Source organism: Caloenas nicobarica, chromosome 12 (assembly GCF_036013445.1).
Source record: "Caloenas nicobarica isolate bCalNic1 chromosome 12, bCalNic1.hap1, whole genome shotgun sequence".
NCBI classification, from domain to species: Eukaryota; Metazoa; Chordata; class Aves; order Columbiformes; family Columbidae; genus Caloenas; species Caloenas nicobarica.
Window position 1 is genome coordinate 4300655 of NC_088256.1, and position 27491 is coordinate 4328145.

The window sequence follows — 27491 nt, forward strand, 5'->3', positions numbered from 1 at the left end:
GCACTGGCTGGATTATTTGCCTCTGTTAAGCAAAAAATCAGCAGTAATGACTTCACAGTGATTGAAGTCACAGCACCGTTACGTAGGTAGAACTGCAGAATTACGAAGCGTGGGGGCACCTGAGGCTTTTAAAAACAGAACTTTAAAAAAAAACTGTCGCTGGCTAATCCTGGTAGAAACACTGGTTTCCAATAGAGCAAATACAGGGGTTTTTTGGTGTATAGTTTTTTTAATGCATGATGCTATTATACTGGAATTCCTCAACTAACATTAAGGATGCTTGTAAAACAGGAAAGCTGCTAGAATATAAAATGCAATTTATAAATGTTTACAAAAGTCACACAATTTTATTTGACTTTGGTAAAGTAATAAAAGGGTACATATGGGTCACAATCTTGACATTCTCATAAGAAATGATGAATACAGTGCAGAATGTTGCATTTACATTAAATGCTCAGTTTTACTCAAGCAGAGGGAAACAGGTAATTCAAGAGAAAACCCCATCCGTAATTTTTGAAATGTGAAAACGGACTTGTCCATTTATAGTGAATTTAAAGCAGCAATGTAATTTTTGCTTAAATATTCCTTAGAAACAAATGAGAATTTGGATAATTCCTAAGTTTAGTATTTGTCAACTCAAAATTAATGACACAATCATTTCCTAATTGCTTCTCTGCCACTAGGTTACGTTCCCCTCATGAGTTTCTTGGTCCTGTGCTGTAGTGTTCCCTAGTCCTTCTAGCCCTATTTAGTTGACAGGCACAAATGTTTCTCAGAAGTGGGACAGGACCGTCAGTTTTTATTTCAAAGATGCAGCAATAAAACATCTTCTGATATTAATGTGCCCTTTCTGATTCTAGTTTTGTGGGGAGTTTTATCAGAAGTACTGTCTGTTTTGAAATTGCTTATGATCTCTTTATCAAGATTTAATTCAGGAAAACATAATGTAAAATGGATGATGCCCTAGTATATAAATTTCTTTCCAGCACACAAATTTATAGGAGCTGCACTTCAACAATCTATAGTAAAATCAAATGTCACTCAGACGTGTTTTGCATACACTACTGCTTTAAATCCTATGAGTTGTTTTTATTTCTCCAGCTGTTTATGTTTCTTTGTTACTGGAGAAAAGTTACACTTGCTTCTGGATAAACAGTGTCATCCTTTAGCTTATTACTGTACTGATTAGTATCTGACAGTGGAAATGATACGGTTAACACGTAGCCAGGCCCAAAGGCTTTGCAAATGCATAGGATTAAAAACAGCACTATAAAGTGTGGGTGTACTTTGAAAAGTGAGATCAGAGACTTCAGTGTTTGTTTTCCATTTTGACAGGTTTGTTGGGTATTTTTTAGATTAAAAATAGAGAGACACCACAGTTTAAAATACAACTGGATTTCCCCCCGCACCCCTCCCTGGGATGTATTCCATTTTCAGTACCCAAAAGCCAGATTTAGCTTTTAGGTACTTTTCTGTCTGCATCAGTTGAAAGTAAAGGGAGACAACTGAGCATTAAGGTCAACAATCTGATGCAAAGGAAATCAAATTTTTAGGAAAGAAGGAGTAAAATGTCAATACCTTATTTTTATCCCTGAAGTAAGCAGTTGAGAACACTCAGGCTGAGCAGCTCAAATCTGAACGCTGTCATCTGAAATCACTTCCAGAGTAGAACCACACTTTACAGGACAGTGTGTCCCATAGCAAAGCTGACCTTCTTTTGTTTTGCAGGATGCATGCAAAATCTGTTGGAATCTAGATCAATCAGCACAGTCATCAGCTGAAGATTAAATGAAAGTCACAACAATAATTGCAAATTCCTATCAGTTTCATCCTATATTACAGGGTGTTGAATTTTATCCATGTGAGACTTACACCTTGGAGAACCAGTAGTGGATATTCCTTATGTGCAGCCCGTAACACAACTACCGAAACAGTGCATATTTAGGGTGCTGGTTCAGTCCATTAAAAAAGTTAAAAGTACAAGCTTAAAAAAAAAAATTCCCAACCAAACAGAAGGGGAAAAAAAAAAATTTTCACTGCACTGTTTCAGTGGCTTGTGGACAGTTCCTGATGCTCTTCATAGGAATACAAGGAAGATTTAGGCAGTGCAACCACCCAGACTGTCTGACTTCAGCATTACTTACACAGAATTCAGAAAAAACTGCATTTCACCTTCTATCTTATGAAGTCTCCTGAAATAAAACCAGCTTTCCTATTAAAGCTTTTCCCCTCAAAAAACCAATATTCCTAATGTTTTGCTAGACACACATGAAAATGTCCTATGATGTGATCTCTTTTCATTAGCGTTAAAGTTTGAGACACTGTCGCGGTTCCCCCCAAGACTTTTCCAGTGCGTAGGCTGTAACCTGCAAGCGATGTGAACCAGGTTCTGCGGCCCCAGAAACGGCCCAGCAACTGGAGCCCCACGGCCAAACAAAACAGGCATCAAGTCAAGCTGTCTGCAAGCACCCTCACCTTAGACTGGTACTCTCCGGCAGCTATCCATCTTCGTTATCCTTACTTCAGCTTGGCACAAGATGGAGTAAGGCAGACCAGAATCTATCACCTGTGTTGTATCACTTTATTAAAAAACAAGGACTACATGAACGTTGCGGTAACACAAGGAGGCTGGAATTTAGGTGACCCATTACTCACCAACACTGCAAAACATCAGTAGTATGTCTCCTCCTTCATACTCCATTGATAAACCTCTGCAATAAGTCTCGCAAGAAAGAACGCTCCAATCTAATATTCATATTTGCAATTATCGTCTGTATCTATCCTTCTGCTCCCTCCCACAGTAAAATATAAGTACAAAATGTTCACAATTATTTAAATGGCAAATATTTTTTCTTCTTTCCCGCATTCTTTATGGTGTATAAGGTGGTGGCTTTTCAAAAGGCGGAAAATACGGTGGCGAGTAACGAGGTGGCGCATTAGAGGACCACATATAGCTGGGAGATGGTGACATTGACTGGGGGTCATCGGAGAGGCCAGAAGGAGTGGAGGCTGGAAACACGCTGGAATGCTGCAGGGAGACAGCAAGAAGGCTGTAATGTAACCACGTCTTCATGTAAAGGATATCGCATTGCCAAGCAGTGCAAAAATAACATTTCAAGGCCCACTTCTGCAAAACATTTGTACATACAAATAAATATTCAAATAACTTCTGGCATTCAAGGTAAGCGCAGCCTGTAAGGAAAAGTTTTGCATAGTGAGACTCCTTAAACCTAAAACTGAAGAAGGCATTAAAAAAAAAAAAAAAATCTCATCACTTCTGTGTACCCGTTGCATTTCACAGAGGCTGGACAACCAAAACCTGATGAGTCTCTCTTAAGTCTTGGGTTTCATACATCAGCCAGTAGCAACAATGAACAGGCTGCAGATAATTTTTGTTTTACCCTACCTTTTCTCTTCATCACAAGTAAAAAAAACCCCAGAAATTAATAACAAAGCAATTTATTCCTTCAGCAAGTAAAAAGCTTGAAAAAGTGGAGAAACAAAATCTGTGCATGTCTGAAGATTAATTTCTGATCTCCAAAATACCTTCATTATCAAAAATACCTTAAGTCCAAAGCTTCAAGTCACACAGCGCTGTTGGAGACCTGTGCACAGGCTGCATTCTGTCCAGAAACAGGTGACGAAATACAGTCACTTGCATTTGCCCCTCTGGCCACTAACACACTGTGGTTGTGTCCCCGACAGTCACGCTGTGCCCTGAGCTGCTGTTGTCCATCTGTCCCCTGCAGAAGCCATGTGCAGAGCGAGCAGAGCTGCATGGTGCTCCCCTCTGCACCCTCTGGCTGCAAATCCCAACCTGTGATGGTTTATTAAGCGGATATATAGATCACGAAAGCTCATTGAGGACCTTAGAGAAAGCCACACAAACCATTCCCATTTTGAACACAACAGCTGTTCCATCACAGAATCACAGAACGTCACAGATTGGAAGGGACCTCGAAAGCTCATCCAGTGCAATCCCCCCGCCGGAGCAGGAACCCCCAGATGAGGTTACACAGGAAGGTGTCCAGGCGGGTTGGAATGTCTGCAGAGAAGGAGACTCCACAACCTCCCTGGGCAGCCTGGGCCAGGCTCTGGCACCCTCACCGGGAAGAAGTTTCTTCTCGTATTTAAGTGGAACCTCCTGTGTTCCAGTTTGTACCCATTGCCCCTTGTCCTATCATTGGTTGTCACCCAGAAGAGCCTGGCTCCATCCTCATGACACTCACCCTTTCCATATTGATCCCCATGAATGAGGTCAGCCCTCAGTCTCCTCTTCTCCCAGCTAAAGAGACTCAGCTCCCTCAGCCTTTCCTCATAATCACACCCCAGTTCACCCAAAGCCCAACGGGTGGGAGCCCCCGGACTGCAAAGACATTTGGAAGGGCACTGCCATGGCCCTGGCACCCGTTAGTCAACGCAGCCCTGGGTTTTCACCGCTACCAACGCCTGTGCCCGGCGGCCTCAGCCCTGAGCCCCAGAAGGAGCTGCCACGGCCACAGGTGAGCCTGGCTGCACCGGCTGCGGGCAGCAGCCTGGCTTTGGTAACGCCGCCGGCGGCTGGGAAGATGCACTAATTCCACTTTCGACAGGGGGTGAAAGGCAAAGAAGGCCACTGCTTGCCTGCGTCCTCTTGTCAGAGCCAAGCGTGGCTCAGAGGTCGCTGCCTTCCTCAGCTGGGTGGGGTGTCATCAGCCATGGCACAAGTGGTGGCCACTGCAACACCCATCAGCTTCCGCTCCTCCAAATACCAGAGAGCTGGGTCTGCCGTTTTAGAGTTGCATGTGAAAGCCAGGCTTTGGCAGGGGCACAGGCTTCCTTAGAAGTTCTGCAGTGGTTTTTTTTGGTTTTGCGGTGGTTTTGGGTTTGGTTTTTGGGTTGTTTTGTTGTTGTTGTTTTGTTTGTGGTTTTTTTTCCTCTGTGAAAGACGTGGGATGAGTGGGATGCACTGACTTGGCCAATTCTTGCACCGGAGGGAGTGTGGGCTTTGAAAGGGGTTTCAGAGGTGAGGCTGGGCTTGCTCAGTGTGCTGTAGGATGGCAGGGGAGAAGGCGTCAGGGTGGCACAGACACTGCTCGGGTCAGAGTAGGACTCAGGCAAGAGAGAATCCCCACAGCCAGAAGCCTCAGCTAACGCTTTCCTGCAGGCCTTCAAGTTCCCGGGAAGATAAGCAAGGCTCAGACTTGGAATTGCATTTGAAAGAGAGATTTGGCTATTTTAAATTTAGATTTCCTCAATTTATGCCCAGCTTTTGTGCCGGCTCCTAAGCCAACACCTGTGCTCACAGCAGTGAGACAGAGAGGCTTTAATCCATCCAGCTGAGATGTAGGTGCTAGCAGAGCCCCAGCAGTACTCCTAGCTGAAAAGCAGGGCAAACCCACCCATGCTGAGCTCTCTGCTGGTGCCATGGCTGCTGCACAGACAAACCTGGAGTTAAACCAGCGCGTAGTACTAGCCGAGTGGCTGAGAAGAGGACTTTGCAGCAGAGCTTGGTTTGGTATGTGCTGAGGTTGGTATTTTGCAACTGTAAAAAGTTATACAACACTAGTGACTGTCCCAGGTTGAGTTCATCTCAAAAATGAGTCACAAATCTGTATAAATAAGTCCTAGAAATTCTGATGTAGGTGTGCAAATATTTCTAGGAATGCCTGACAACAGTGTTGTCTAGTGGCACTAGCAGTAAAACCAGAAAGGTTTAGATTCCTGTTACCTCTAATGCATGGCTCTGATGAGGGAGATGGTGGCTATCGTAGGGCACACCTCTCAGGTAATGTCCAACACCTTAAGCTCTTGTTAATAAAAAAAGTCTCCAGCCTTGATGGTTGCAAAGAAAATATATGATGTGTTAAGCTAATATGTGGTAACATCCACCTGACAGAAGAGCTGAGGAGGAACTGTGCTCATCTGATCAATGAGCAAAAGCTGATGTTGACAGCAAGGTTCACACAAAATCACCGTTTCCAACAGCACAGCTCCACAACTCAGAAGAGGAAAGGATGTGCTACAGCAGAGGTGATATTTGCAGGAACTGTTCTTAGACCAGCTGAAGTGTGCAAAAGAACCACAACAGAATAGCTTTTCAGTCAATATGTGTCTTCAGGAGCACAAATAGCTCGTTTCCAAAAGCTCGTCTGTTTCTCTCAGACATAGCAGTTGGCCTAACAAAGACTAGCACTATCACATCACACATGCCAGGGGCAATGCCTATTTTTAATGTGGCCTCCACCAGTGAACGACAGGGGAAGCAGGCAGCAGGTTCTGTTGCCTTCTCTTCAAGGGCAGCTTTCAGGAAAACACTACCATAGCAAGAGAGAGCACTGCCAAGGACCAGCGCCGAAGAGGAAAGATGTGGTATTCTCTGCAGGAACAGGAAAATTAAACTGTGTGAATGACGGGACGACAGGCTTACTGAATCCTGCAGACCGGCTGGATTTAACCTTGCTGCTAAACAAGAAAACATCCTGTAATTGTCCCTACCTGAAAGTCATATGCGGAGTAGGGAGGCAGGTGAGGAGTGCTGTGGTAGTAAGTGTTGTAAGATGTCACTTGTGGCCTTGAGTAGTAGGACACCGAAGGGTGTGCATTTTCAACCGTACAGTTCAGCGTAGGGAGGGATGGAGTCTGTTAAAACAAAAAGAAGAGAATCTCAGGCTGCTAACCAAGTCACAGAACGCTGACAGCTGAATGAAAGCAGAAATGATTTAACGGAGCACTGTGCGTCTTTAGAGCTCAACTCTTGTCAAATTAGCAACTGGCAATCCGGTTCCCTCTCAGGCAGCAGGTAAGTCTCAAGGTCATTTCATTCCTCAGCCACCTATTGTTTCCTCTCAGATCCCACAGAACAAGCTGGCAATAGGCGATGCACGCCACTGCTCCAACAAAGCAGCTGTTCAGATTGCAGCTTCGCAAGTAGGAGAAGGAATCCGTTAATTTTTATTATACTCTTACTCAGTGCATTTTGAGATCAGCATATTTCAACTCTTTTTGTACTGCTGCTCACAGACACTTCCATACACCTTTTTTTGCAGAGGTTTACAGGCTGCCTGGTGTAGATCACATCTCAGAAGGCCACAATGCACAGCTGGGAATGTGTCTCCTGTTTTGCTGGGGAATATCTTGATGAGTCTGAAAAGCACGTAGGAAAGTTCAGAATTCTGAAATAAGGCACCCTTAGTGCCGGGCCTGAGACTTGTCTGTAAGAAAAATGTATTGCCAGGACAACAAATGCGCTTTTCTGGGTGTCTCATTTTGTATTATTGTGAATGAGTCACAAGAGACCAAAACAGACCCAAAATTTATCTGTTGAATGTTCAGTTCTCTCCATTGATTAGTCCTCTGCAGAACAAAACTGCATGGAAGGTAGTCAGCAGCCTGATTAAGTAAGGGTATTTCAAAGCTCACATTGTCAGAAGAGCATTTTTTTCATTATCTGAAGTTTGCAGTCTTTCACCTGGTTTTGGTCCCCAGTTCGTCCTCTCAGATTCTGCATCACGAAGCCTTACGCGGCTGCTTAAACAGTCTGTCAAGCTCAGAACCCTACTACTGCTATCAAATCAACAATTCATGAGCAACCACCACACATGCCCTTATGAAAGGTCAATGCTATGAAAAGGAAGATCAGTTTTTAAGAAAAAGCTTATTTTTATTCATCCTGGTATTACCAACACCTCACAGAGGGTTCCTTTTGCAAATACAATCTCCCAATTCTGTTCACCTTCTCTAATCGTGTTCAGGTGGTGACACCAGATCAGAAAAGCAAACCATTTCCACGTTCTCCTTACAGTTATTCCATGCCCTTCTTTCCAGCCCAATCACAGTGATGCACAGATCATTTGCATTGAAATACCAATAACTGTTTTCATTATTTTTTTAAAGGCAATTTGCTTGACTCATTTAGTTTAATGCACAGAGAAACTGGAACCATCTTACCATGTCTTTAAAGCCTCCAAGTATCGCTGCTGTAATGATCCCTAGGAACAGCCCCACTATGTTCAGAATCGTTGCTGACCAAAGCAAGTGGTAAAGGTGGATAATGTCCTGGCAGCTGCTGACATCAATGTATTCATAGTAGCCTCCAGAAATCTCTACTCTGCTAGATTAGAGAGAAAAAAAATAAAAAAAGATAAAAAATGCACCACACGTCATAAAACTTAAGCACTTCTGCAGGGCAGTGAAATGCATTCTGCAATTTAATGATAACCTGCACCCATTATAACTCCCGAGGGAGTGCGGATAAAGCCTGCTAGATCCCACGCTTGTGGCATCCGAGATCTCCCCATATGACAACGGCAGGAGACGGCTTGATCTGTTGTGAAACAAACAAGTCCTGCAAGCCCTGCGGATGCCCACCTCACCTCGAGTCTCAACCCGCCTCTTATTTCTACCATCTGCAATCTCCACAGAGGTCCTGGAGGCTTCCCAAGGACAAACTGGTCTTGGCACTACCCAGGGAAATCAGTCGGTGCCCCAGGGAGCGGCAGCCGAGTCCCACGGCAGCGCTGGCAGCTCCGGCGTGGGACGGCACGGGACGGCACAGCTGGCCCCCGGGCACCGCAGGGCTTGGCCACAAACACGTCCAGCTCGGCCACCCCGCTCCAGCCGCCTGTGCTTTGCAGCTCTGCAATGGCCAGGGCCGGCAGGACCCCCGGCACCTGGCAGGGAGAGGTTTATCTGCTCACATTTTTAAGCTTTTCCACATGCAGAAAAGAGACAGAGAAAACTGTGTCGAATCCACTTAGGTCATCATTTTAGAAAGGGAAGAGTGGCTTCTACAACATGTGGGTTGGAGTCTCACAGGCAGGGTTCTTCAGTAACGACCTCTCTGTGATTGATGCTTGGGGACCAGGACGGCCTTCGGCATGGCTTACCAGATGCAGCGGGTTACAGCAAATTCCCCTGAAGAAAACATATTTATCCGGGACAAACAATACTAAGGGCTTATGAACGACTTAACTCCCAGCTCATACGTGGGGTTAGACTCAAACTGCACCAGGGTTTTGAGGAAAAGGGGAAGAACAGGCTCATATTTAAGGTCAAGAGTCAGGAGAACCAGACTCAGCTCCCCGGCAGACTCTGCAAGGCCTGCACGACCTGTCCCCTTTCACAACAGCCACCCTCCTTTCCTCTTTACTCAGTTTCACCACCTTCTTTTCCTTTTTTCCATGTCTTCTTGCAGCAGGCCACTGCAGAAGACATTGCAACAAGGAGACAGGGATTTCAAGGAGAACTGAGGCAGAGTGTGACCACAGGCTGCACAAACCTGTGTGTCAGCCTGCACGACCCCTGTATAACCTGAGCACACACCAGGACCGCCTTCAACAATACAGCCTGTGTGTACTAAACAAGCAAGAGCTTGTTCCTATGGAGATGTGTGAGTGCAGAGCTCTCAGCAAGCCTTGGTGTACCACGGAGAACATTCAGCATTGTACACTTAAGTACAGCATGTACTTATCAACAGGAAGAGGCTCATCCGATGCTGCCATAGCTGGGGTTCCCAGCATCGGGGGGATGCAAGATTGCTGTCACTTTTTTCCATAATTTCCATCCTTTACATAATACACGAGCTAACCAGGCTCGAGTGTCCATGCCTTCCTTACTGAGATCTCATAAGAACCAGCACCTGCTCAGTGCACAGCACTTGTGTGGCACTAAGCAAGACTGAGATGGTAACAACTGGTATCTTACATCAGAGAGGGGAAAATGGGCCAGAGGCAGGACCTTGAACTAAGCTGACTGGGGGAAAAAAAAAAATAAAAAGAAAATACAGAGAAGTTAAAGTTTTTCTATTCAAATCACTTCTTTGTATATTGCTCTTTTCAGTTAGTAAAAAGGGATTGCATTCTGTAAACCGTCAAAGGAAAGTGTGAGCTTCAACCCTCTGCAGTGGCTTCCACAGAAACCAAGTCCTACAGAGATCACCCTTCCCAACACACGGCACCACCTTCTCCCAACAGCAGCTTTTGATCTTCCTCACCACAGTAAATGATTTAAGTGAGGGCCGGCCCAACTAAGTACCATGATAAATGCTAAGCCTGAAACAGCCCTAAGCAAGAGCCAGCACTAAAAAAAACCCAATTTATTAATCGCTTGCTGACACACATCAGACTCCAAATGATTTAAGCAGTGCGTGCTGTAAATTAAGCTGGCTGAGGCGCAGTAGCCAGATCTAATGATGGTGTGATCACCACATAGTGGCTCTGGATAGGCAACTGCCCTTCTGACTCATCTTTGCACAGTGCTGGTACACCTTCCAACCTCTTGTGACCACCGAAGATACTCACTGGGCAGAGAGGACATTGATTTATGAACAGGCAGGTGGCACCAGCCTGCGAACTCTCCTCCCTGTTAGCAGGGCGGGGAATGAAACAGTGACAAGGTGAGGAAGATCAGTGTCCCAGTTTTTGCACCTTTCATCTTCTAAAACAAAATAAAACCCAGCAAACAAGTGGTGCTAACAGAGAAGGAAGGTGTTAGGACAAGGGACACTCCGTAGGGGAAAAAACTGGGGAAGACACCAAGCACGGAGGTAATGGCGACTCCCGCCGTCTTCATTTTTCCAGCCGAGTTGGCCCAGAGCACGCTCACCCGTAGCTGGGATGGCTTTAGTGCATTTCACACACCCCTTTACTTGGTTACCTTATTTCTGGGAGTCCCTGTGGCTAACAACCACAGCTTAAGATCCCTTCCCACAACAGTTGTCATTAACCAATACCCTGCTCCTGCCCTATCCTGGCCCTTCAGAGCCCTGCAAACCAGCACGACCACTGCTCGCCCTTCCCATGGCCGGGAATGGTATTTTTAGCTTACTCACTTTCCACAGTTGTACAGGTCACAGCAGAAGCAGGTGTTGGTTTTTATTTTTGGTGTGCAGGGTGCACGGCGCTGCGGGTGACAGATTGCCTGTGTGAATACAGAAAAAAATACATAAAGCGCATAAGGACATAATCACCAAACAGTTTCTGCTACTATTTGGCCTGCACTACATGCAGATTGTGCACTGATCTCCGGATTAGCCCCAGGAAGGTTTTCCTTATCTTGCAGCACAGCTCCTACAAAGCACACAGTTATACTGGAATAAAGACGCACTAGACCAGACCAGACCAGACCAGTGTTTCCTTTCACTGTGGGGAAGTCACAGATAAGCACGTGCCTGCATAGGAAGGGGGTTGTGCAACTCTTACAAGCAACCACAACCTTGCTGAACTAACACTCCTCACCACACAGCAACTCAGAGCAAAGAGCTGTCAATAGGATGAGACAAACTGAGAGCAAGATTCCCACACCTGTGAATAACTGACTAGAGCCGTTAATTGTCTGTCTATGGGTAGTAACACTCAAGCTCATACGCGTGGTCTTTGGGCTGAAAAGTGAATGGACCCCACTGATGCCACTGGGTAGTATTTACTTTGCACCTCAAGCAGGCATTTTAATTTGAACATAGTTATTATTCAGAACTACTTGGGAACTTGTGAGGAAATCTGAGAGAAACTCTCAGTGGACAGCAAAGGCAGCCAAAGATGTCCGTCCACACACACCACCGGTATGTGCCAGGAACCTCCATCCCCAACAGGCTTCTCTTTGGAGAAATCAATAGACAGCAGAGGTGCCGAGGCTGTTGTATGTCGCCCGTATCCACGGGAATTACTGCTGTCTGAACTCTTAACCCACCACCCTGCCCCTGTAACAAATGCACAGCTGAAGATCTAGAGAAACTGGTGTATTGCCCTATCCCACATCCTTTCCTCTCCACTCGCTTCTTTACCAATGTGGCAGTACCAAGCATGGAGAAATTGGCTCCCCGAGTCCTCCCAGCACCCTGTTCCCGCCCCAGCTCCCACCCTCCATGGACCTCCAGGACAGCCCAGTGCAGCCTGCCCGCAGGTTCCTCCACCTGCACCACAAAGCCAGCCCTTTCACAGAGACAGCACAGCCGAACGCGCTCTCACCTCTGGTGGGGTCGTACTCTTGGAGTAGTACTGACATCGCCCCGCGTACAGCGGCCTCAGGTCCTGCCGACGAGAAAGCACCAGGCTTAGTACTGCAGCAAAATTAAAACCAGACAGCTGGTCTGAGGGAAGGGGTCAGGCTTTAGAGAGACCTGCTCTCACATCAGCATCTCCGTACAGGGGCTGTTCAGCAACACCCCAACCCGTCCCAGCCCCCCTGAGCCCCAGGTGATGTTTAACCCTGGTCCTTGGCCATGGGCATTTGTTGCAGCTACCATGGGAGGAGCAGGCTCTTAAGCCGGGCTCATTTGGGTGAGGGTAGCTACTCTGAACCGAATGATGCATTCCTCATCCCCCCAGACACATCCCGGGGCTGCTTGACGTGTTTCCCACGGTTCTTCATGCTGAATCATAACAATTTGTCATTAAATTTTTGGCAAATTTGTCTTTCTGTGCTCTTAAGTCTCTTGTGGGAAAGCTCACCGTCCTGCAAACAACCTGCACTAACATCTCCCTTCGAGGCAGCCTGGTCCCCAGGGCACAACCTCAGGGAAGGCAGTGCTGGATGCACATCCACATCGGCGAACCTTTCCCAGGAACAGCCAGACTCGCTCTCTGGGTGTCCCATCCAAATCTTGGGGTGGCGGGGCAGCGGCAGACGATGGCAGGAACGCTATGTGCTAGCATGGCAGGAGCACGCCTGCAGCTAGACAGTGACATTCTCGGACGGTTACGGGGTGAAACGAGGCCAAAAGCACGTCTGCTCATCAAGAGACAGAAACCAGAGCCCTTGTCACCCCAGCCGCTCAGCTCTGCCTGTCTCAGGCGCGCAGACATCCCCGCGGCCAGCCCGGAGGAGCTGCCAGCTCATGCCATCACCCAGCCCCTGAGGTCAGCACTTCAAAATCCCAGAGCGAGTCTGCAGGGCTCAGGTCCAGGTGGAGTTGAAGGAGTTTCACCTTTTTATCAAAGCCAAAGCTCCACATGCCCTCGCAAGGCGGGGGTCAGAGACGGCCAAGACTTGCTGGTTGCATCCAGACAGAGGGAGAGCTATCACCCAGCTGAGTGGGGCTGCCCTTTGCTCGGTCAGCACATCCTGCTGTCCAGCCGTCTTTCTACCACTAGAACGCCCAGGGGCAGGAAAGGGGAGCCGGCTTTACAAGGAGAATAATGAGTCGGCTGACAGAGCGCATTTCCACTTCACGGGTAATTCTGACCTTCTGAAATTCCTTTCCATTCTGATCACAAATAAACCCCAAATCTGTCTTTTTAATCCTATTTTGCCAAAAATTTCAAAGAACGGTATCAGACTGTAGAGTTGAAGGACAAAAATCTGTTTGCAGTTATAAATTTTGATTATAAAGTTGAAATGGAATTGTGGGTTTTCTTTTCTGTACTAACAACTGAAACTTTTGCATGTCCCGCTGCACTAGCAATAGCAGTAGCTCATATTTTTTTAAGTCATCAAATGGAAACTGAGAACCTACTGCAAGTACTTCCTGTTTATACCGGAACACTTTAATGAGCTTTGTATCAAATTGCTTAATTCTACTGCAACATCCAGCAGTTCAATCAGCATTAAGAACTACCTCTGCTAATATTTAAAATATGATAGACGTTCTGCTCGTATATTGTCCCTCGGCAATTGCTGTAATTCACGTTACACCTTATAATTTTGAGACTCAGTAAACACATAAAGTATACACAAAAAAACTAAAGTGAAGTTTTAAGATCTTGCTGCTACTTTCAAAATATTTTTTCAAAACTGACAGACTTTTCTAAAGTTTATGATTTAAACCAGCATTCAGCACATTGACATACATTCACGGGGTTTAGTGTGGCCTGATACGGGATTATGGACACCATCACTTGCTTTCCTAGAGCACAAGCATTGCAGGACCCGTGTCTTCCTGGAAGCACTTACTATGTGTCTGGCAGCAAAGACACCGTCTACTATGGCACAGCAGAACGCAGCAATGACGCCAAAGCTGATGAAGACGATCGATGCAACCAGCTGAGAAAGGAAAACAAAGCAAAGTATCATCTGCCTCTCCACAACCAAGCGTTCCGTGCCCTCTCCGCGAGGATACGTAAACCACGGTCAATAAGCCCTCAAGCAATCAATGACCCAAATGTTTGCCCAGGCTGCACAGACTGGTCTCATTGAAGGCAAAGGGATGCGCGTCTGCTCCTGCAAGGCAGCAGAAGTACCAGCGTTGTGCCAGACCAGTTCTCTGGGGACTTGATATTGTAATGCGAGTTTTTCCATGACTCCAAAGCGCTAAACTTAGGCTGAGGATACACCTCCTACCTCCTCTTCTGGCTGCTGCTGTCCTTAACTCTTCCCTGGAGAGAACGGAGGGGATTTCTTCTCTCCCTATCCCGGAGCGCTGTGGGGAGCTGCTCCTGTGAGCACTTCCCAGGCTGTAAGGACACAGGAGACTGTATGCCAGCCTCGGGTGGACTGTGCCTTCAGGAAACAACGCTTTCATTTAGGCGTAAGCACAAAGCCATGGGATCAGCAGACGGGTGAGCAGCCTACGCCGTTGGTGTCGTGCACCCTCACAGCAGCCTGGCTGGGCTCCTCGGTGCAAACACAGCCCACGGGGACTCCCTCTGGCTTGGAGAGCTGCAAGGAGGGACATCCCCAGCTTCAGCTCAAGGAGGGAAGTCAGGCATGTCTCATTCTCGTCCACTGGACCCATCCTGCCCATTCTTAAAATTCAGGTGAAAGCATTCAGAAGGTAATCCAGCAATACTCAAACCCCAAACCAGGTATGAGGAACAAAGTCTCTACTCCCGCTGCACCACTTTGCACACAACTGCCGGAGTGCTAGTGCGCAGCCTGGGCGGGACGGTGCACGAGTGCCGACGCAACCCCTCCTGGCTCCCGAGCAGCGGCTCAGCCGCTGCCAGCAGGCTCCAGACCAGCTCATCACACACGGAGCTCCCAATACCGATCCCAATCCGCCTCGCCAAAGCACATCGGGGATATCGACAGGGCCATGGAGCGGGGGCAAGCGTGGCGTTAAAACTGACAGGTTCACAAAGACGTAGCTTGGGGAAGAGCAGTATTTCCACTTAAAGAACTGAAAGCTTTAGTGGGTTTTCCCCTGGTGGTTTTCCAGTCCAGCGATCACAGCCCTTCAAGTGTGGGTCACTGGCAGCTTTTAAAAACTGCTTTTCCGCAAGTACAAAGGTGACTCTGATCATCAGGAGCTTTGAGCAATAGTAAAAACCACTAATAGCACAAAGAGAGAAATAACAGTTAGCTTGGCCAGCACTGACAGATATCTTGCGTCTCCTGGCACTGGGATGTTTATTTTAAAGCTCCAGGTCCTAAGTTTGCTCTAATACCTTGGTTCCTGCCACTGCATGAGGATCCAGTTCTCAGAAAGACAAGTCAAACCCCTTGACAAACACAAGCCAGAAGGATCCTATATGTATTTTTAAAGTATCTCAGGATTTTTAGGTTAATCACACTGTTTTTACTTGAATTTCCATCCCTGAAAACAGACCTTCCTCCAGCAACATCCATGTGCAGACCAGGTTGGCTTGAGCAATGATGCAGGAGGGCTTACTTGGGACAGTGGAAATGGTCCCTGTACAGTTGCTTCAGATAGCTTCAAAATGAAAGAAAACAAAATGGCTTTTGAGATGAGGCAAGTATGCAAGATATACACTGCCCCACTGCAAATAAAAACTGCAGCAGTAGATAGAGCAGACTGTGAAATGAACCCAAGGACAATGCAAACAGGTCACGGTCACGAGTCACAAGCTGTTCCTGGAATATTAGACGCTGTGCCATGAAGTACTTGCAGATGGCAGCAGGTGACAGGTTTTCCAGGATCAGGTCCTATGCTGGGACCCTGTTTCTGTCAGCTGTAAGGCCAGGATTTCCTCCCCGTCAGACTCACGCCATCTCCACATCGGGATTACAATTTGCACTGCTCGTTACAGCAGTCGCGGTGTTTCACGGCCACAACCAGGGAAGCCACGCAAGGGCAGAAAGCACAGCTTCTTGCTCTCTCACTGGGAGAAATGGGCTTTATGGCTTAGGTTATTTTGTAGCAAGTTTAGTTTCTCTCTGTGCTCTCCTTGGTTTCATACCAACTTGGAAAAGGATATTCTCCCTAAATAGTATGACCCTTGGAGATAAGAAGTGAGCCAAACAATAAACACACACAATTGGGTTATTTGTCAGTTGTCCCTGCTGGCAGGTAGGAGCTGCTAATATGGTTATTTAAAACAATACAGGGCTAATGACGATACTTTCTTAACAGCCCTACTAGGATATAAGGATCTGGTGTTAGAAATGGATTTACTCACTTTATTTACGCAGTTTCCCCTCAGCTGGCAAAAGAAAAGCCTGAAAACCACACACTGAGAATTTATAATAAAAAAAAAAAAAAAATCAAATGACAAATCAAAACATACAAATTCATTTTAAGAATCCCACGGTTTTCTAACTAATCTCATGAGTTAACACAAGGTTTTGATTTGGGTTTGACAATCCTGTTGCTGTAGCAAGCAGAAGTCGCTCTCAAGAGCCGTGTGATATATGATATGATATATGATATGAGCGATCAGTCGTTGCTCATCTATCTCCTGATGAAGTCGGCCACACCGAGCAGCGTTCGGATGAGAAAAGACAAACGGGATTTGGGAAGAGCAGGAACCGTGAAGCGGGAGCGCTCCGGGCTGAGGCTCCTTTTGGCCACAGTCCAGCAACGCATGGGCTGTGAAGCTGTTGGTTATTACTTTTCCATGGCATGGATGACTGTCACAAAGCCACATAAAATGCCGAAAACCGCTGTGCAGGCAGCTTGGGTGTAAGTCAGAGCTGCTGGCAGACAGTGCTGTCCCTCCCCGGGGACACGAAAGCTCTCCCTTACTTTGACAAGTGGGAAGTGCAGACGTACGGCGTGAAAGCCAACACGCTCGGGTGGGAAAAACGAGAGAGGTTTATTCCTGTCGGCAGGCTGGAGAGAAGAGCGGAGCCAGGCTGGCTTGCTCGACTCCTCGCACTCTGCACCCAGCTTACGGGCAGAAACACGCACAAGAACACGGCAGCAGAAGTTGCTTTTAGTTCTTCCTGCCATCAGGGAGGAGCAACTGAGAAACAAGCAACAGCAAGACTGCCTTTTGGCAAACTAGGGCACTGGTGAAGTTCACAAAAGATAGGGGGAAAAAAAAAAAAATCCTGCACTGCCAGCGGTATTACGGAAACATGTAATGGACAAAGCTGCCACTGTAAAATACTCCTGGGCAAGGAGGAGACGCGACCAAAGCACAGGAACAAGAAGTGACAGCTACTGCATGTCCTCTCTGCGGTCAGAGCAGAGACACGCTACCTGCCAGCCGAGGCAGCAGTGACGCAAGCCCTGCAAAGCTGGGTCACGCATGCTTTTTAGGGCACAAAATGATAGATGGAAAGGACAAAACACAGGCTACCCAGGGCTCTTCAGAACAAACAAACAAGTCAGAGCCACATTGCCACTCATGGGCGCTCCTGTGAAGAACGCAGGACTGGCGTAACATGGTCATTGCTCAATCAGACCCTGACATGCTACTAATATATGATGAGCAAGAGGCTTGGAAACCCTGCTAATATATGATGAGCAAGAGGCTTGGAAACCCTGCTAGGACAAAAAGAACAGAACATGTTGCTCTTGCAGAGCCAGGGTGAAAATAACAAAAACCCCCCAAAATAACAAAAAATATCCACTGGGAAAAACAGCTCCCCTGCACCCTAACTGGGGAAAAGGCAGTTTTCCTCTCCTACGGGGTCTGCCTCACCATCTCCCCCCTGCTCTGCAGGGACCATGCTATCTGCAAAGCAAAGGGCAAGGCAGCCCAGCCTCTGGATTAGGACAGGCAGGAATTTCTCCTGACTCCCTCTGCAGCTTGGTGAATCTGCCTTAGCCTAGGTCAGCAGTGCACCCGGCTAATCTGATCCCTGAGCCCTTTTGCAGAGGCAGCTCCATCCCTGCAAAAGCAGGCGGCAGCACGGGGCCAGCGGGACGGGCTGCGGGGCCAGCGGGATCCCCACTCAGTCCCATGCAACCTTTCTGCTGGGCCCTGCAAAGGCTTTCACCTCCAGTCTCCAGGTTGCCAGCTACACCACCTGCTTGATCTTCTCTATCCTTTACTTAGAATAGAAAGTGGCCAAAAGCAATTTTTAAAGATCCTCGAGCCTCTAGGAATTTATTTTAAAAGATTTAAAATAAATGTGTTATGTTTATGTTATTTACTGTATTAGGTATTAGGTATTAGGTACTGTGACAGCCCAACAGAAAAAGTGCTGGGCATGAGTCTGTGAAGCACTGAGCATCCTGAGAAGTCCAAATACTTCATTTCGAGCCCTTGGAAAAAATCCCACTGAGTTCAATGAGACTGTGTATAGTCACTTCCTGCTTCCTTGGGCATTTTTTAAATTCTAATTTAAAAATATCAGGGTTAACAGCCTTGTTCTCCTGGCCTGCCAGAAACCATCTCTAGTTCTCAAGAGGTATGCAACACTACCCTGGAAGAGCTAAGAAAACCAATAAGACTCTTTACATACAAAATTTTAGTTACTGTCATTTTAAAAAACAGTTTTTTATAATGAACTTACCATTTGCCTTTTGTTTTCTATCAAGTTTGATCCAATTATTCCAAGAAACGACCCAAAACCAAGCTGAAAGACAACATACTGTTAGCATTTAGGTCAGGACAATATCCAGCATACTTCACATACAGGCAGAACACAATTAAATCCAGAAGCAGCAAAAGAACATACTGCAGCTGTGCGAGCACTCTTCCTTCAGCAAGGAATCGGTGGAGTCTCTCACTAGCAGGAACTATAAAGCGTATCCCTCATATGACACTACAAGCGTGTGTAGAAACCAAAAGGATGAATTCTGAATTCCATCCCCTCCCCGGTGATGCTGAGAAATGGCTGGTGGATAAGGATATGCATTGCTGTCTCGGAACAACCCTACGAATGCTCGGGAGCCTCCAGACACAAACCTAGCAGGACCACACCACTGGCGTCTGCAGGACCAGGCCCTTGTAACCTCACTAAGGGTGTGAGCAATCACCTATGTTTTCAGAGAGTTTCTTGATCTGAACTATGAAACAAGGGAGCATTATACTCAGGAAGATTTAGCAGTTTCATGCCGCCTTCTACTCCTCCCTCATTTCCAGGGATGAGGATGCACCAACCAGGGTCTTCTACCAGAAGAGCTTGTGCCTTTTGCTCCAGCAAAAGCGTCTTTTCTTGCTGCCATAACTGACAACACTGTTCCTATTTCAGCTCAATGAAGTCAGCCGGGAGTGCGATTTCCCACCTCCTTTTTCTATAGCCTTAAGCTATTTAGCTGCACTAAATAGAAGTTTCTAGGACAAAGCACACCTCAGCCAGGCCAGAAACAGGGACTTCAGCCAGGGACCACGGACTGTGGGGGGACATGCAGAAGTACTTCTGTGTCACACCAAGAAAGGTCTTTGAGCATATCCAGCTCCACTTCTATGGGTCAGCAAAATGAGAAATGTTGGAAAAGTCCTACGGTTGGACTGGTCATCAGCAGGTACAAATCCAGTCAATAGACAAGGGGGTGGTGAAGACCTGGCGAACGCCTCAGGAAGCAGAATAAGGCATGAGACAAGCTGCAGTGATTCAAGAATGAGTCAACTAACCTGGAGTTGATATTTTAAGATCCAGGAATAGAAAACAAAGGTTTAATAAATCCAATAGTAAGAAGCAGAGGCATGTGCAGAGATTAACAGACACATACGCGATGAAGAGTTGGGCTTAAATCCTCCCCTGCTCTGCCTAAGCCCAGTAACGTTTGGCACAGTGCCGCTGGCAGCCAGGGCTGCCGGCTCAAAGGGCAGGGACTGAAGTGGAGCAGCCGACCAGGCTGCTGCTTCCCAGCCGCCCGCCTTGCACCCTGAGCTCTCAGAGATCCCTGTCCCCACATCAGGGACAAACCACCCGGGTGGGAAGCCCAGCAACAAAGCCAGGTGCTGCTTAACACCAGGGCAGCAGGCAGGGCAGAGGGCCAGCGGCACTGCTGAACTGCCCCAAACTCACCTACCGGTGCTTCTGCGCTTATTATTTTGCTCAGCCTGGGCAACCAACAACTCCTGCCTTCCCCAAGTAACAGGAGTTTTACAGTTCAATTCCAAGAACAAAACCTGGGAGATCCAGGCATTACTTTCAGTCTGGTGATGTTTAGCAGCAAGGGACTTGCGTGGCAAGACACACCTAAGGCAAATGCTCAAGAAAAATGTTTTGTGCCCTTTGAGCTTGATTCAACATGTTTAAGAGAAACATCCATGTGGTGTTTCAGAGCAGCCTCAAACCAAAACGTGAAATACTTAAGATAATTCAAATGAAAAGAAGAAATTAGAGCAAGTCTGTACATCGAATAGGTGAAGACCAAATAAATCAGCAGATTCTCATTAATCAATGTGAATTCTCATTGCATTAATGGAAAAAACACTCATTCTCCTACGAATGGGACAAAGAGATCTTGGTAATCTGTATTAATTGCATCACTTATTTGCTGGTGGATACGATCCCCTGGGATTTCTGTCTGAAACGAGGACAAGACAGAAAATGAATGTGTTTTTCCAGAGTAAAGTCCCAGGAGGAGGGTGAAGGCAGCCTGGCTACAGGACATGGCACTGCGCTGTCTGTTTCAGCTCCTCCAGTTGGGTCAATGAGGAACTGCACTGTTTGTGGAAAAAAAAAAATAAACAAAAACACGCACAAAAAAAACCCCAAACAAAACCAAACCCCTCCAAAAACGCCAACTAAACAAAATCCCACTGATGTGTGGAAGGTTTCCAGTGCGTGGTTCTGCCCTTCCTCGGGAGCCAGAAGCCTGGGAACATAATCCGCCGCATCGGACAGCCGCTTCTTTGCATGTTTCCACCTGCACAAGAGGTGTTTGCCCAAGGCACACAAGTTAAAGGAAGAAAGAACGGTGCATTAGACATGGCACTGATAAGACATCTGACATCCCGTGAGAGGATGCAATCCGTGGAGTCTGTCCACACAGAGAAGCCACCCAGCACACGAAGAAACTTCTGGCTCTATCTTTTCCTCACCAATGCAGGGTACTCAGGGTACAACTAATGGTGGGGCACAGAAACCCCTGATGAGAGGCATGTAGGCCTAACATTTGCATGAAGTTCTGGACGACGAGACCCGCAAGGAGTTGCTGCTTTGAGGCTGTGGAAGCCACCTGCTCAGGGACAACTCACCCAGTACTCATGCACCACAGCAAGGCCTTTTCCCACAGTAAAGGGAGAAATCCCAGCTTGTTACAAAACATCAGCTATTTTAAGCACCTGCTAAAGCACGAAGCAGCGCACTGAAATGTCTTCCTGTGCAGAGAGACAGACGGGGTCATCACGTATTTCCACACAGCAGATTAATGAACAAACTGAGAGGGGGAATTTGGTGACAAACACGAACTGTCAGGGTGCCTCCGAATAAAGCAACTCGATGTCCTTCCCAAGTCCAGGGATTCATTAATTCCTTTAGTAGACTGCACCTTACAAAAGCGTAAGTGATGCTGATGCTCTCAGAGCCTAAATAGCATGGGAGATGTTAAGGGGACATGAGCAACAGACTCTACCCATCTGCATCGGTCTGCAAGACTTGCTCTGAAGCACGAGGTTCAACTCAGGCTAACAAAGCATAGGCTAAGTGCGGAGAGTTTGAAGCCAGCCTGCCACCTTCCTCAACACCTTCCCTCTATATTTCTTTTTGAAAAAGATCAGGTCTAAATGCAGGAATTACTGGGACAAGCCAGAAAATCAACCCTGAACCAAAGAGGCCCAACACAGCCTGTAACAATGTTCCACAATAATGGCTGTAAAGGGGCGTTCTTCAGCCATAGAATAGCTTGTCCACAGAGAAGTATAAACCTCCCTGAGATCAACAGTGTGTTGCAAATAAATCAAACCACAATAAGGCAAGAGCAAGCCTCCACCTAGTTATCTGGACCAGCTTTAAGGCTCCAAACCTAAATGCAATGCACAGCTGTTAACCAGCTAGACAGGGGGCTGCAATTACCTGCTATTAATAAAACACCTAACCTGTCTGCAGCTCAGTCCTTCTTGTTGAGCATGTCTTAGACACACACAGGAAAAGCCCAGGACCTGCTTTCCAGCTTGTATGAGACCTCCGCTCATGCTGGGAGAGGCATGATGTACTTGCCCCTTATCCTTCTGCAGGAGGTTATACATCTACTGGCAAGATGGCTGAGCACCAGGAGTCTTCTCTAAATTAAGCCATTTGAAGCTATGAGATTGTCCTTTCCCATTTTCATCTGTTGATAACAAAAAAGAAGAAAGGGATGCGCTAGCTGCTTGGATGTGCGTGCTCCCCTGGCAAACTGCCACAGCTATTGATAACATGCTGCTCCTCATTCAGGGACTCCAAATCATTAAACACTTCTGCAAGTCAACTTTATGACCACGAGTTCATGTGAACAGCATTTCAAGTCCTGATTTCTCAACTGTTCTTGGCACCTATGGTCCTTCTTTGCCTTATTTCTGCCTGGGGTTAAAATGTGATGCATGCAAACAAAGAAGCCCTAAAGTTGCTTTGACTGACATAAGACCTATTTATCTGTCTTTGTTGGCTCAATAGCACGTTATTACCTAAGCTCAGAGCAAGCTGCCACTTGGATGGGATTTTTGCATGGGAATGAGCAGCAGGTGCAAAATAATAATAAAACAAATAAATCAAATGGCAATGAAGTAGCTGAGCATAATATTCAAGACAAGATCACCCTTTATAACATTTGCAGCATTACAAGGGACTTTGTAGGCAATAAGTTTTCTAGACCTACCTAGGAGTTCTATACTTACAATAACCCCTGGGTAATAACCTCCAACAGTCACATTTTGGGTTCTTGTTGTAGCAGCTAGGCCCACCGTTAGAATTAATACTGACACAATGAGGAGAGTCACAGTTACGTAGAGGGAATTTCTTTTTCTTCTATTGAACGACCCTAAAAACACACATATACAACAGAGTTTGCTGATTCCATCTGGGCACAGTCACAGTACCGCAAATTTCTCCTCCCACCACCAACCACATTGTGGTGAATTTCTTTCTTCTAATCCAAGAATATTTTTGGGTTTGGCTGTCACTTTTCACCTTCACTAACATGCTTTATCAAGCATTACTGGGGCATCTGAATTCACATTTACTTATCATTGCTCTAACGTAGATGAAGAGAGCCCTAAGAACTGTAACTCTGCAAAGCTCATTTGGATACACCGGAGCCTCCCAGCCCCTCTGGCCTGGGGCAATTGAGCTAATGAGAAATATTACCATTAGGCATTTATCTATTTTCTGATCTGTCTACTTACATCAAGCTAAATAACCACACCGTACGCCACTTGTTTTGAGGGGGGAAATCTTGGCTGTAATCATATCATAAAGCATCCACAATTTTCCATGTAAATGAGACATCACCAGTAACAGCCACTTCTCCTCCTGTAGCATCATCCTCTGCTTTCAGCAAGGACCAGGTATTTTTAGATGCTTGAATAATGAATTTGTGGATTAGTAAAACTCATCTACAGCTGCCTGATTATGGTTTGGCTTTTTTTTTTTCTTTTATATATTTATAGATCTCCCAAATGAGCATAAATATAAAATAGTGATTCTATCAGCCAAGAGGAAGGCTGGCTGCGATGTTATACTCAGCAACATCTTTAGGCGTGTGCTCTGCCATCTCTCCATCACTGTGGAACAATCCTTTTGATTATATTTCATACATAATGTAGACATAACCCAGCACCTGCCAGAGTGGCTGGTGGGAGAATGGGACATAGTGGTGCCCTGCTGCGTTCCCTGTGAGCTGCTGGGGCCACCCTGAATCCCATCCCCACGGCCTGGGGGCCTCCAATGCACCCCAGGAGCAGGCAAAGGTATTTCCCACCCCCAGAGGCTCCCAAGTGATGCTCACGCTACCAGCACTTCTCAGGGTGCTTCAGAGAAGGGCAGGGATGTGTCCCAAGAGCAAGGAGCTGCTTCCACCATCGCTGAACATATTCTCTAAAGCAAACCACATTGGGGACTCCCATCTGAGGTGTTCGAGGGCTCCCTGACAGCCTGTACATGATGAGATAAAACACCTGCAGAAAGGCTGGGAAGAAAGACTTGGCCATGCCAAGCACCTCTTCCTTGTCCAAATTCTCCAGAAAGAGGAGCACACCAGGCCTTGCTGAGCAGCTTTCTGTCTTGAAGATGTACACCCCAGGTGCCCACAGGCCCTTTCTGCGCATATCTGCAGCACAGCTAGAGATCTTTTCACCCTAGTGGCTACACCGATACAGCCATATGGACACACACTAGTACGAATTATCTCTCTTCCTCCACAGGGACATCTCTCCCCAGGGAAAAGTGCAGCAGCTCCCCGCTACTCCTGCACACCCGCTCCAACCTGACCCACCCGTGCTGCTGGCAGGAATGTTCCCTCTCCATGCCAGTCCCTGCTCTGGGCTGGCACGGCTGCCATGGGCATGGACCACTTCACCCACGCCAACCAGATGAGCTTGAAACCACAGACGAGTCCTAAACTTGGAGCTTAAAACCTCAACAGCCCAACACAAGGAGATGAAAGGCAAAAGCAACATCCTTTTTGACTACCCAGTGGCTCTGGAAGGAAAGATCTACACCTGCAAACCTGCTCATGTCCCAGAGCACATTTCTTTACAGAATGGAGATAAAGGTACCCAACTGTTTGCTGCAGGTCGCATTTGGGGTTAATCTTTTTATTCTCTTAAATCTGCCAAATAAGTTAATAATACAAAATCTAGACTTCTAAAGCATTCAAAATGCATCAAGACATTAGGCCGTTCTGTTTGTGTTGCCTCCTCAATACTACAGCTTGTGCCACACTCCAGCTACAATGCAATCATTTAAATGCTGGTGTCACATAAACATCTTAAAATTCTGAAGTAATGGGTCCAAAGGTTTAACTGAACAAAACTTCAGAAACTGGAGAAAAAAATTGCTACTTCTTACATAGCTTAGTTCTGAAAGGAGAGAAAGAATGAACCTGTCTTGCTTATACACATGGTAGGTTACCCAACTTATGATTACTGCTACAGTTTGGCTGGCAAATGAGCAGAAGATAAATAAAACCAGCCATATGTTCCTTACACAGCTTAAACTCTTTACAGTTGGACTGTGTGGGCATGCAGATGTTCGTACCACGCAAAACCACCCCGCAGAGCACGTCTGCGTGAGCATCGTCGGGACACAAGCACGGTGTTTACACACACAAACTGGTATTCCTGCACTTCCATCAGAGATGCTGCAAAAAGCTGCAATGAAAAAACCTGCAAAACGTGCTGTTTTCCTCAAAAAACAGAGTATTTTGTAACAGCACTTCTGCAGGAAAATGCACTAAAAGCAGCAGCTTGAAAAGCGTTTATGGATTCTGAACTTGTTTCAGAACCACCATGTTTTCCACTCTTACATTTCTACATTGTTTTCCAGCACAAATAGCACATACCAGCCTGTGATACATAAGTGATACAAAACGTTTCCAACTGGAAAATTTCTGAAAGCTTTTTAATACTCCTTCAAAAATAAAAAAAAGCCCCAAACCAAACAAAACCCAAATGCTTTTATTCCAGGCCCTAACAAAACCAACCATAATCCTTTAAATTGATATTGGAGAGAGATGCGAAACTGAAGAGATAATGTGATTACGTTCATTTCAGCTCTGTACTGGGACGCTAATTCCATTTTTATCTTTCTCTGCAAACACATTTTGATATGTGTACCTTAAGAAAGTGGTTTTGTACTTTTGTAAGGATGTCTACAGCTGCTTCAGCCTACATGGACACATACTCAGTATCTCCACTGATAGCTGCTGAAGGGCTGCCCTGGCAAAATCATCTTTCTCAACATCAATTTTTGCTGAAAGTATTCTCCATTAGATCGCTTTCCCCTTTGCTACTGAGCTTGGTACAGCTTTACGCACAGAAGTCGAGCTATGACAGCTTCGCTGTCTCTGCTTTTAAGATACAGTAATGGCCTTTCCTCTGTGATTTATCCAAATTAGACACCTCAAAACTTGCAGTGCTTACCTCAATGTGAATATACAAGGTGGTTTGAAACACTGTGCTTAATTCTGTGAGGAAGATGTAAAGAAATTAATGCTATCTATAGTCTGGCTATTTCTTTTACTAAAATGGCACTCGATGCGTACAGGCTTCAGAAAGATCATTTTTATTTCATGCCTCAGAAACATCCTGTTATTACAGTTGTCATATATAAGCCCACTCTAAAAAAAAGGTTGCAGCAGGTTTTTCTAGATTACTTTAAAAGTTTGCAACAATATATATCTTTCTACTGCCCCTGATTTACTTAATATTTTCCTGATTATCAGAAGAGATGGGAAGCCACAGAAACAGCACCCACTTCTCCATCTTGTTCTTTGGGGGGAAAAAACCAAACCAAACCAAAACCAGCACAAGCAAAGAATAAGCGCAAAGCAGTCCAGGGAAGCCAGCTTTAACTTTTACCCCAGAAGAACCGGGGGCAAATGGCACCGAGCCGTCCTCCTTCCCAGCCCCTCTCCTTCTGTTCCAATTCTCTGTTCAAAACGCGTTCGTGTTTGAGCTGAGACCCGAACGGGCTCCGGCCGCGGGCCCCGCCGGGTGCTCCCCTCCCGCTCGGATGGCTGCACGGGTGGGGAAAGCGGCAGCGGCCGCCGGTGCGGAGCGGAGCGCGGGCTCCTCTGACCCCCTTGGCGAGCTGCGGGCGCGCTGCGCGGGGAGCGGGCGCAGCCGGCTCAGAGGATGCTGCGCGCCCCGGGGCTGCGTCCGTCCGGCAGCGGCGACCCGCGGGGGGCTCTGCCGCAGCCCCGCACCGGGGCGGCGCAGCCCCGGGGGGCGCCAAACGGACCGTGCCCCTGCAGCTGACACCGCGCCTGAACAGCGGAGAGGAGCCGGGGGAGGCGGCGGGGTCTCGGTCGCTGCAGCCCCTGCCCGCCGCGGGGGTCCGGTCCGGCCCCGGGGACCCAGCGCCCAAAATGGCCGGGCGCCCCCGACCCGCATCCTCCCGGGCCGGCGGGGCCTCCCTTACCCCCGGCACTTACCCACGGAGTCGGGCAGAGCAACGCCGCCCGGGCGCTGCTGAGTCAGGGACTGCCGCATGCTGCCGCCCCGCTCCCGCCGCAGCCCGCCGGGCCCCGGCGGCGCACAGAGCCCGGGCAGCGGCTCCGCGGCGCCTGCGCGCTGGGCCGGGAGCGGCGGGGCCGGGGCGCAGCGCGCAGCACCGCCCGGGGGCGGGTCCGCGCTGCCGGCGGGGCTCGCCGGGGAGGGCCCTGGGTCGTGCCGGTCCCCCCGAGATCAGCGCTCAGCGCCCGGCGTCGGGCGGTCTGGGCCCGCGTCCGCAGCTGGTGCCGTTCTGCTGGAAACCAGAGGGGTGAATTTGCTCCAGAAGGGCCTTTTTTGGGGAAAGGAGGGAGGTTCTCGGCACGGGACACCCCGCACTCGGAGGGGCTCAGCACCTCG

General features: G+C 47.3%; 1 protein-coding gene across 2 annotated transcripts; it reads right to left on the bottom strand.

Moving 5' to 3' along the window:
* Positions 1-120: 120 nt before the first annotated feature.
* TMEM255A (transmembrane protein 255A) lies at positions 121-27230 on the bottom strand. Of its 2 annotated transcripts, none has more exons than XM_065643573.1 (9): positions 27074-27230; positions 22818-22960; positions 18562-18624; positions 13870-13959; positions 11946-12008; positions 10811-10899; positions 7930-8089; positions 6478-6621; positions 121-3028 (listed from the first exon to the last, which is right to left on the bottom strand). In XM_065643573.1, the coding sequence occupies exons 1-9, from the start codon at positions 27129-27131 to the stop codon at positions 2870-2872; spliced, it is 969 nt and encodes a 322-aa protein (XP_065499645.1). In that variant the 5' UTR covers positions 27132-27230; the 3' UTR covers positions 121-2869. The 2 variants fall into 2 exon arrangements, with proteins under 2 accessions (XP_065499645.1, XP_065499644.1); XM_065643572.1 differs by having other exon boundaries at positions 7930-8092.
* Positions 27231-27491: the final 261 nt, after the last annotated feature.